Raw genomic sequence first — 11,964 nt, 5'->3', positions numbered from 1 at the left:
TGTTCAAATTGTGATGAAAGAAAGAAACCCACATTTGCACGGACAAAAATGTCTTTGGAGAAAAGCTATGGTATTGTCGATGCTGCTTTTCTTGGTTATTCGAACAATGAAGGGGAGTTTTGATTGCCGAATGCAAGGCTCAACACAACTATTTTGATTTGCCCAAGATGGTGACCTTGTTATTGGAGGTATCTTTTCATTGTGTAAAGGGGAGGATAACACATTTCACACAATTCCAAAAGTACGAAAATGAAAGAAGTATGTATTATTAAGGCTATACATTTATTTTTTTTCAAAAGCTTTTTCTTTTGTGTGTGAGATATTAACATAAAGTTATAGTATTTCACTTTATCTCCCTCTGGTGCTGTTTTTGGTCTTATGGCAGGAAACTTACATTTTGATTTACTTTACCAGCCATCAACCGTAACAGGCTATACTCAGCAAAACAAATCTAAAACCTACTGTATGCTTCTGCCCATCGCCACACGTCAGAAGGACAAAGTTCACAACAAACAAGTTGTAAAATGCTTTCATACGTTCACCAAAGAGTTAATGGAGAACAAAACAGAGGAAAAAGAGGAGTTAATATCTGAGTGACATTCATTAGGTGATGCAAATAATGACTCCTAATCAATGCTGACACTGCTCTGTGCGTGTGTGCTTATTTCAACTTCAGGCAGACAAACACATGTAATTGACAATTGCAATGACACGATAGCCATATTAAAGTTAGTGGACTCAACTAATGTTAGCAAATGTTGATCTCTTTTAGTAGAGCAGAGGGAGGCACTAGATAAGGTGCATTAAGTCACATTCTTTGGACTGTAGTAAAATGCCTGACCTAATGACAAATTGCAATTGTTTTTCAATATTTCAATTGCAACTGTAAAATCAGGTATAAAGTGCACTTTCTTAATGTGGAAATTGATTTGAGAAGGAGAAACCCCTTTCTACAGAAAAACTGCATATTTACAGTATAGATATTTCAAACAGCCTAATGTCTACTGTTTTTCTGTCAAGTCACCACCCTCCTCCCAAATCACATGGTAGATAAAACCATTCCTGTTAGATTTTTTTATTTGCTCCAAAATGTATAAGTACCAGTGCAAAACGTTTGATTTACATTGAGGTAATTGTGATGTCACCCAGTTGTGTAGTTCTGTTAGATGGTATGATGTTCACCCAGAGGTGGCCAGAACGGGGTCTGGCGCTGTTACAGTTGTTGTTGGTGATATCTTTCTCTCAAGCTCAGGAGTCAGTGTGCAGGCACAGAGGGGATCCAGAGAACCCTCTGCTATCTAAAGATGGGGATATTATGTTGGGGGGAGTCTTCAATTTTCACAGCAAGTGGAACGACAGAATGGAAAACTACATGAACAAACCAAAGCCACCGCAATGCACCAGGTAAATTATACCAATGTAAATATCAAGTGACTCACACTAAGTGGGTGCAGATACCAAATTGGTAAAAAAAAATAAAACAAAAGAAAGTTCTCAAAATGAGTGTATACATGAGTAATGTCCCCTTTGTGTAAACAACTGACAAATGCTTTCATTTATTCATTTATTTGTTTCTTTCTTGTGACAAATGTACTTATTGTAATTCGCTTTGGACAAAAGCGTCTGCTAAATGGCCTTAATATAAATGTATTCATTTACTATGATTTTGTTTCAATTTCAAGTTAACCTTGGTTGGGATTTCAACTATTTCTAATTCTCTGCATCAAGATTGAATTTCAGAGGGTTCCAATTTACCCAGGCTATGCTCTTTGCCATAGAGGAGATTACTAACAGCACAGACCTACTGCCTGGCATCTCTTTGGGCTACAAGTTCTATGATGGTTGTGGCTCCATTGCCAGAGGTGTGAAAGTCGCACTGGCCTCTGCGACTGGTAATGAAGTGACATTTGCACCATCTGACAAAGCATGTACCAGACCTACCCAAATGCAGGCCATTATGATAGGGAGCTCATCCTCTCCATGTATGGCAATAGCTACATTCCTCGGACCCTTTTATATACCCTTGGTAAGTGAAATTGGCAAAAATCTAATTGTAAAAAACAGTACTCTGAACAGATTATTATTCTGTTATTCTGACAGCTGGTCATACCAAAATGGATTTAAAAAAAATGAATTGTGCTCACTCAATGATTTTTTATCTTATCTTGGGATATCATTTCTTTTTTTTTTCTTTTAGATCAGCCAACTTGCTACTTGTGCTTGTCTCAGTGATAAAACCAAGTACCCATCATTCCTCAGAACAATACCCAGTGATTACTACCAGAGCAGAGCCCTGGCCCAGTTGGTCAAGTACTTTGGTTGGACTTGGATTGGAGCTATTAGATCAAATGATGATTATGGCAATAATGGCATGGCCACATTCACAGAAACAGCCCAGCAGCTGGGTATTTGTCTGGAGTACTCTGTTTCTGTCTTTAGAACAGATCCACCAGATAAAATACGGCAGATTGTTGACATTATAAAGGCTTCCACTTCAAAGGTGATTGTCACTTTCCTCTTTCCCACAGCTTTGTATATGATAATGCAGGAGTTGTCTCATCACAACTTTTCTGGGTATCAGTGGGTGGGCACTGAGACCTGGATCTTTGATAACAAAAGTGCAGCCTTGGACAGGCATCACATTCTGGATGGTGCCATTGGCCTGTCCATCCCCAAAGCACATGTCAGTGGCATGAAAGAGTTCATGTTGGATGTGAAGGCGCTCAACTCATCTAGTAATGAATTGTTTACAGAGTTTTGGGAAACATTATTTAGCTGTAAGTTCAGACAGTCAAAGTCATCAGACAGGAATCAGATAGAATGTACTGGACATGAAGATGTGACTGAAGTGCAAAACAGCTTCACTGATATGACACTCATGCCTATCTTTTACAATGTTTATAAAGGAGTGTATGCTGTTGCCCATGCACTTCATAATATTCTTAGCTGTAATAAAACATGTGACAACAAGGTGCAGCTAGATCCATTTACGGTGAGTTGAACATTGAAGACTTAAAATATATTGCCACATTAAGAAGGAAAATACTTTTATATTTTGAAAGAACAAATTGTTGCAATGTGTCAGTCATGTCTGTGCAGACATTTGTTAGATACCTTTGACAGACCTACATTGATGCATTTCTTCTTAGATTTTACAGCACATAAAAAACATTCGGTTCACAACAAAGGAAGGAGATGAGGTTTACTTTGATGAGAACGGAGACCCAGCAGCAAAATATGAAATTATAAACTGGCAGACAACAGAAAATGGCATTGTGGACTTTGTCACAGTTGGTCTTTATGATGCTTCTTTACCTGCAGACAAACAGCTTAATCTGCAAAATAAGCCTTTAATTTGGGCACAGAACTCACAGCAGGTAAGCAAAAATATGCTGTCAGTCTGAATATATATGATTCTTTAATTATTCTTACTGTGTCATGATGTTTGGTTTTGATGCTTGCAAAAACAACTAACAGTCTATTTGTTCATGCAGGTGCCGTTGTCAGTTTGCAGTGAGAAATGTCCACCAGGAACTCGAAAGGTTCTTCAGAAAGGAAAGCCTGTCTGCTGCTATGACTGTTTAAGATGTGCAGAGGGAGAAATCAGCAACACCACAGGTGTAGTATGTTAATTGCAAGAAAAAATGTAATTTTCAAAGTTGTCATGTTACCATGCCTCTTTTATGCAAAGCAACAACAGTGTCATCAACAAATCAAACTTAAAATGTAAAAATAAAAAAATACTCATTAGATACACATTAGTTGTAATTCAGCAACATAAACTCATGCACAGTCTTGGAAATACACATCGAGGTTAAAACCTCAATGTAAATGTAACACTACAGAATTTGAAATTACACCAGTTTACACCACTTTTCCACCCTTTTCTGCCCCTATCCCAACTTTTCTGAAAAATGTTGGGATCAAGTTCTGAATGAGCATATATTTACAAAACTCAATGTAGTTGATGGTAACCATTAAATACACTGTTTAAGTACTGTTGTCAATTGAATATGTCGAAAAGTATGAGCAAATTCCACATCCTGTTTTACTTTTGGTTTTACACTTCCCTGCGTCAGTGTTGCATCATTTAAACGTATGGAAGAGCAACAAAGTCTGCATCTGGAGCAAACTGTTGTGGCTAGATAGGTTTAGAACCGGACTCCCACCCAGGAGATTGGGACTTGTATCCCAAATGGAACATATTATATTCCCTTCCCTTTTTATGTTTACACCAAGTTTGCTGATTGATTCTCTTTTTACTGTTTTCTGTCACAGTTTGGTTAGGTGTAGGCAACAAAAATACACAAAATTAGGTCAGTTAACAGTTAAACTCAGTTAAGAAACATATATTTGGTTCAAATGCACCACTTCACAATGTTAAATACATTTTAGAAAGGATCATTTCTCCTATGTGCATATTTTTCCAGTCTTTTTCCCAAGATGCAATGCTGCGACATTACAATAAAGTGATTGGTAAGTTGCAACGATGGTCCAGGAACAACATTGATTATGATGTTCTGGGAACAACACCACCATGGTGATACAACATCAAGATGGGTTGTAAAAGGTTATCCATTTATTATCTTCAAGTCTAATAAGTGAGTAAGTCTAACACATGCTTCAATTTTTTATTTTTACAGATTCTATCACTTGTGTACGATGCCACCCTGAGTTCTGGTCAAATGAGGGAAGAGATGCCTGTGTAAAGAAGGAGGCAGAGTTTCTCTCATATGAAAAGATTATGGGAGCACTGCTCACTGCAGCTTCTCTATTTGGAACATGCATGACTGCTGTTGTGGCGTTCATTTTCTTCAGATACCGACAGACTCCAGTTGTCAGGGCCAACAACTCTGAGCTGAGCTTCCTGCTGCTCTTCTCCTTGAGTCTGTGTTTCCTGTGTTCTCTGACCTTCATCGGCCGGCCCTCTCAGTGGTCCTGCATGCTGCGACATACAGCATTCGGCATCACCTTTGTCCTCTGTATCTCTTGTGTTCTGGGGAAAACAATAGTGGTGTTAATGGCCTTCAGGGCCACACTCCCAGGTAGTGATGTGATGAAATGGTTTGGGCCTGCACAGCAGAAACTCAGTGTTCTGGGTTTCACTCTTATACAAGTTATCATATGTATCCTCTGGTTAACAATTTCTCCTCCTTTTCCCTTTAAAAATTTTAAAACATTCAAGGACAAAATCATCTTAGAGTGTGCTCTGGGCTCAGCTGTAGGGTTTTGGGCTGTACTTGGGTACATAGGACTTCTGGCCATGTTGTGTTTTATTCTTGCTTTTCTGGCTCGGAAACTGCCTGATAATTTCAATGAAGCCAAATTTATCACCTTTAGCATGCTGATATTCTGTGCAGTATGGATCACTTTTATCCCAGCGTATGTCAGCTCTCCTGGGAAGTTCAGTGTTGCTGTTGAGATATTTGCTATTCTGGCTTCAAGTTTTGGACTGCTCATTTGCATTTTTACTCCAAAATGTTATATTATCTTACTGAAACCAGAGAAGAATACAAAAAAGAATATGATGGGGAAGGGGCCACCAAAATCTTTCTAAAAACATAATAAGGTGGCAAAGGCAGTCTCTGGGCTTACACACAATAATTTGCTAACCAGACTGTCAAATAGACACATACCTTCATTTCATTGAGGGCATGAAATGTAATACTGTAGAATTTTTCCAATGAATATAATTTCCTTGCCATAGCGTATTGAAACAACAGAATATAACACAATGTCATACACAATCATATCATTTACATATCACACACATAAAAAGATTGTTCAATAAGAAATCAAATGCAATATCAGATATGAAATCCAAAATATATTAATTATATGCTATTTTACCCCTACTACCAAATCATAACATAGACACCAAACTTAATGCTACCAACATGGACCTATGATCTTTTAATTACACAACACAGGCTGTAATTTGCTGAACAGTTTTCTTGTAATGTCACTAATAAACCTCGGAGAAAGTCTGATAAGGTACTAACAAGGTTGAAAATAGCAACAAATTACCCTGTAATAATATGAACTGTTACATAAAGCGAACATAAATGTATCATCCTCTGAGCTGTATTTTTTGTCTGACCATTGTCAATATGGCACTAAATTTGTCAAATAACAGTCTGCGTTGTATAATTAAGCCATTGTAGGTCCATGTTGGTAGCATGAACTGAGGTGTCTATGGTATTATTTGGTAGTGAGGGTAGTGTCTGATGAATATATTTTAGATATGATATGGCATTGCACTTGATTTTTTATTGCATACGCATAAGAGAATCACCTATTTGGTTTCTAGTTAGATTATAATTTGGTATAGTAGTCTAAGTATATACATTTTACATCTAATAATGCATTAGGTGGTTTCTGTACAATGTGATTCAGGTGTATGATTTATAACTAACTTTGTTTCCTCTCATTTTTAGTTTTTGTCCGATTTGATATTCCATTTGGCTTGTTACTTCTTACTAGTTAGTTCGGGCATACCATACCAGTTTTAATTTTTATTATCATCATTATTATTATTATTATTATTATTATTATTATTATTATTTTCTAATCAAGGTCATATTTTTTCTAATTTTTGCCTAATTTGCTCCAAATTATGGTTTATTATGTCTTCTCAGTTTGCCTAGGTTATAACTGTCTTTCTTTACTGTCTACTGAATACCATATTATTTCATTTTTTTAAATCTAATTTGACATATAGTACAGTTTATTACATCTTATTAGTGTACTTTAAAATAAATTGTGACAAATGTAACTTGTAAGTACAAATAAGTATACAACCCTAATCCAGAATTCCTTACTGATTCCACAACCATTAATAATTTTTTTCAAATTCTGATCAGGGAATAAAATCCTAATTTTGCACAGACAAAAACATCTTTAGCTTGCCCTATAATGTGCTGTAGAGTTGATTGGTGCGGCCTGAAGAGCAGAGCAAAGCTATACCATTGTTAAGATGCTCCTCTTGGTTCTGCTAATGGGGAAGGGTTATTCTGATTGCTGACTGCAAGGCTCAGCACAACAAGCTGAACCGAATCTTTTCATTTTGTACAGTTTATATACGAAACATGAGACTTTTTCTTCTCACAATTCCAAAATGACAAAAATGATGATAAGTTACAAATAAATATATATGAATATGTGTTGTACTGGCTGTTTTATTATGTATTTTGTATTGTATGTGAGCCTTCACAGGCTATTCTCAGCATCAAATCTAAAACCTACAGTGTGCTCCTGCCCATCACCACATTAAACACTGATGCTTTTGGGCCAGCTGGCCAGGCCAATGACACGGCCAACCAAAAACATCAGTATTTGACAACCTGTGATTGAGACTAAACAATGTGCTATCTTCCTCGAGAATTGATTTGAGCCTTAATGTTTTAACAGTAATGTGCATTTGAGCACATTGCAGTGCACTAATAGCCTAATAGCAAAAACAGTTATTCTGTTCGGGCACCTCCCTCCTCACAACCCACTTGGTATGTACACATAGATAAACATCATTCTTTTTTTTCTTCAAAATGTATAAGTACAAGTGTAAATGTTGATTCACACTGAGGTGCATGTGATGCCACCCAGTGGTTTAGCTCTCTTAGATGTGATGATGTCCACTCAGACGCAGCCAGAGAAGGGTTTGGCACTCTTACAGCTGTTGTTGGTGATATCTTTCTCTCAAGCTGAGGAGGCAGTGTGCAGGCGGAGAGGGGATCCAGAGAACCCTCTGCTATCTAAGGATGGGGACATTATGTTGGGGGGATTCTTCACTTTCCACAGAAGGTGGAAAGCCAAACAGGATACCTACATGCACAAACCAAAGCCACTGCAATGCACCAGGTAAATTAGATGGTTAAAATTTTATTTACATTTCAAATACCTAACAGCAAAGACTAACAAAATAAGTTGTAAAATGAGAGATATTCCATATGTGAAACAATCTGTCAAATGCTTTCATTCATGCATTTACTATGATATTGTTTCATAGTTTAACTTGGTTGCATTTGCAGCTATTTAAAACTGTCTGCATCCAGTTTGAATTTCAGAGGGTTCCAGTATGCCCAGGCTATGCTCTTTGCCATAGAGGAGATTAATAACAGCACACACATACTGCCTGGCATCTCTCTGGGTTATAAGTTATATGATGATTGTGCCTCCATTGCCAGAGGTGTGAGGGCTGCACTGGCCTCTGTTACTAGAGATGAAGTGGCATTTGCATCCTCTGACACAGCATGTACCAGAGCTGCCCAAGTGCAGGCTAATATGGTGGGAACCTCTTCCTCTCCTGGCATGGCTATATCTACTGTTCTTGGACCCTTTCATATACCACTGGTGGGTAAGATTTGAATACATTAAATTGCAAAAATCTTGTTATTATTCTGTAATTTTTCCAGCCAGTCCAACAAAATGGGAAGTCATAAAAATCATGTTCAGCAGTGTAAATGTTTTATCATCTTGAGATATTATTTATTTTGTGTTTTAGATCGCCCATGTTGCAACTTGTGCTTGTCTCAGTGATAAAACCAAGTACCCATCATTCCTCAGAACAATACCTAGCGATGACTACCAGAGCAGAGCCCTGGCCCAGTTGGTCAAGTACTTTGGTTGGACTTGGGTTGGAGCTATTAGAACAAATGATGATTATGGCAACAATGGCATGGCCACATTCATAGAAACTGCCCAGCAGCTGGGCATCTGCTTGGAGTACTCTGTCTCTTTCTTTCGAACAGATCCACCAGACAAAATACAACAGATTGTTGACATTATCAAGTCTTCTACTTCGAAGGTGATTGTCACATTCCTCTCTCCCACAGATTTATATGTGATAATACAGGAATTGTCTCACCACAACTTGACCGGGTACCAGTGGGTGGGCACTGAGAGCTGGATCTTTGATTTCCAAACTGCAGCCCGGGATAGGCATCATATTCTGGATGGTGCCATAGGCCTATTCATCCCCAGTTCACATGTCAGTGGCATGAAAGAGTTCATTTTAGATGTGAAGCCGCTCAATTCATCAAGTAATGTATTGTTTACAGAGTTTTGGGAGAAATTATTTAGCTGTAAGTTCAAGCAATTAAATTCATCAACAAAAAATCAGAGAGAATGTACTGGATATGAAGACGTGACTGAAGTGCAAAACACATATACTGATATGACACTCATGCCTCTCTTTTACAATGTTTATAAAGGAGTGTATGCTATGGCCTATGCACTTCATAATATTCTCAGCTGTAATGAAACATGTAACAACAAGGTGCAGCTAGATCCGTTTATGGTGAGTTGAACACCAAAGACTTATGCTTTCAAATTAAAAAAACATGTTGCAGTCATTCATGTTGCTGAGACATTTGTCAGATATTGATCTACATTGGTGCATATCTTCTTAGATTTTACAGCACATAAGAAAAATTCGGTTCAAGACAAAGGAAGGAGATGAAGTTTACTTTGATGAGAATGGAGATCCAGCAGCAAAGTATGAAATTATAAACTGGCAGCCATCAGATAATGGTATCGTGGACTTTGTCAGAGTCGGTCTATATGATGCATCTTTACCTGCAGAAAAACAGCTGAATCTGCAAAATAAGTCTTTAATTTGGGCCCAGAACTCACTCCAGGTAAGATAACATGTGATCACTGTAATTGCAGATCACATTTTTTTGTTATTTGTTTTTAATGCACATGTTTTCAGCTGTCGTCACTGTATTTTTGGGTTCAATGCTTCAAGTTATTGATTGATTCTTGCAATATCAGTACCTTGTCAAAGTGTCATTGTCTATTTGTTCATGCAGGTGCCTTTGTCAGTTTGCAGTGAGAAATGTCCACCAGGAACTCGCAAAGTCCTGCAGAAAGGAAAGCCTGTCTGCTGCTATGACTGTTTAAGATGTGCAGAGGGAGAAATGAGCAACGCCACAGGTGTAGTTATATTTAATGTAAGACCAAACATCAACGTATAAATTGTCAGGTTCATATGACTGTTTAAAGCAAACCAAATACATCAGGATAAAATGTCCTCAAAAAATACTGATACATAAGTCTGAAATCAGTAACATGAATTTACGCAGTCGGAAATGCACATCAATGTTAAAACCCCAATGTGATTGTAACTTATTGTAAAAACTTAGTCTTGACCCTCTGGACTTTAAAAATTAGACCTGTTTTGTAAATGATCATTTTTATATTAAAAAATGTTGTGTTTTTTCTGTGTTTCTTCACACAAACTTGGTTTCTTCTATGAATTATCAAAATCTTAAGTCGGTATTGTTGGTCAGAAGTAAAGTGCTGCATGTCTCAAAAACTTCTTGAGCTAAATGAAAACAAGTCTGAAATCAATATTATTTTTTTCAGATTCCATCACCTGTGTGCGATGCCACCCCGACTTCTGGTCAAATGAGAGAAGAGATGCCTGTGTAAAGAAGGAGGCAGAGTTTCTCTCATATGAAGAGATCATGGGAGCACTGCTCACTGCAGCTTCTCTATTTGGAACATGCATGACTGCTGTTGTGGCGTTCATTTTCTTCAGATACAGACAGACTCCTGTTGTCAGAGCCAACAACTCTGAGCTGAGCTTCCTGCTGCTCTTCTCCTTGACTCTGTGTTTCCTGTGTTCTCTGACCTTCATCGGCCGGCCCTCTGAGTGGTCCTGCATGCTGCGACACACAGCATTCGGCATCACCTTTGTCCTCTGTATCTCTTGTGTTCTGGGGAAAACAATAGTGGTGTTAATGGCCTTCAGGGCCACACTTCCAGGTAGTAATGTGATGAAATGGTTTGGGCCTGCACAGCAGAAACTCAGTGTCCTGGGTTTCACTCTTATACAAGTTGTCATATGTATCCTCTGGTTAACAATTTCTCCTCCTTTTCCCTTCAAGAATTTTAAAACATTCAAGGACAAAATCATCTTAGAGTGCGCTCTGGGCTCAGCTGTAGGCTTTTGGGCTGTACTTGGGTACATAGGACTTCTGGCCATGTTATGTTTTATTCTTGCTTTTCTGGCTCGGAAACTGCCTGATAATTTCAATGAAGCCAAATTTATTACCTTTAGCATGCTGATATTCTGTGCAGTATGGATCACTTTTATCCCAGCGTATGTCAGCTCTCCTGGGAAGTTCAGTGTTGCTGTGGAGATATTTGCTATTCTGGCCTCAAGTTTTGGACTGCTCATTTGCATTTTTATTCCAAAATGTTATATTATCTTACTGAAACCAGAGAAGAATACAAAAAAGAATATGATGGGGAAGGGGCCACCAAAATCATTCTGAATATTATGTTCTTTTGTCTTTGAGAGAGGGAGAGAGAGAGAGAGAGGGAGATACACAAATAAGACAACTACAAATATGCTTCTATTTTGCATTTGTTTCAGAGCGCATGGAAATTATGGTACTACAAGTTGTGAGTTGTTCTATTCAGAGCACTTGTGTAAAACATGTTTACATGTCTTAACATGAGGTATCACTTTGGGCACATGTGGAAAAACATTTTCCTCAGTGACTGCACAGCGCCTATTCTTTTCATACCACCAGCAGATAGCTCAACATGTTCATGGTTTGCCTTTGGTGTCAAAGGTTTTGAGCAAACACATGTAAATTCCCAAGTGAAACCTATGCGATTACATGTGAAACCTTTTGGACTACCTACAGTATGAAACCCATGTAAATGTCCATGTTAAACCCATACAAATTCCTATGTAAAACCTATTTGATTACATGTGAAAGCCATGTTAAACCCATGTAGAAAATTTAACCATCTAACATGACAGCTTACAGTCCAAGTTTACATTTGTGTTTGATTGGATAAAACATTTTATTGAAAATTTATGGAAACACTTTTTGTATACACCCACACATATTTCTGTATGCAAGATTTTACATGAGTTTCACCGAGCCATTCCCCATGGAAAGTCCAGCTTTATATGTATAATATGTGCTCATTCTTACTTTTACACAC

General features: G+C 37.8%; 1 protein-coding gene across 1 annotated transcript; it reads left to right on the top strand.

The window, feature by feature from the left end:
• Positions 1 to 1,171: 1,171 nt before the first annotated feature.
• Positions 1,172 to 11,279, top strand: LOC311255843 (uncharacterized protein; the record flags this gene model as incomplete). The annotated part of the gene is made up of 12 exons (XM_084350496.1): positions 1,172 to 1,404; positions 1,729 to 2,026; positions 2,198 to 2,992; positions 3,150 to 3,377; positions 3,495 to 3,618; positions 4,644 to 5,547; positions 7,603 to 7,857; positions 8,052 to 8,349; positions 8,501 to 9,295; positions 9,408 to 9,635; positions 9,810 to 9,933; positions 10,366 to 11,279. 12 exons carry the CDS (start codon positions 1,172 to 1,174, stop codon positions 11,277 to 11,279), a joined length of 5,196 nt encoding a protein of 1,731 aa, XP_084206622.1.
• Positions 11,280 to 11,964: the final 685 nt, after the last annotated feature.

Source organism: Pagrus pagrus, assembly GCF_965226575.1.
Source record: "Pagrus pagrus genome assembly, chromosome: 4".
Classification (NCBI taxonomy): domain Eukaryota; kingdom Metazoa; phylum Chordata; class Actinopteri; order Spariformes; family Sparidae; genus Pagrus; species Pagrus pagrus.
The sequence above is the reverse complement of the archived record's forward strand: the minus strand, read 5'-3'. Positions and strand labels throughout refer to the sequence as shown.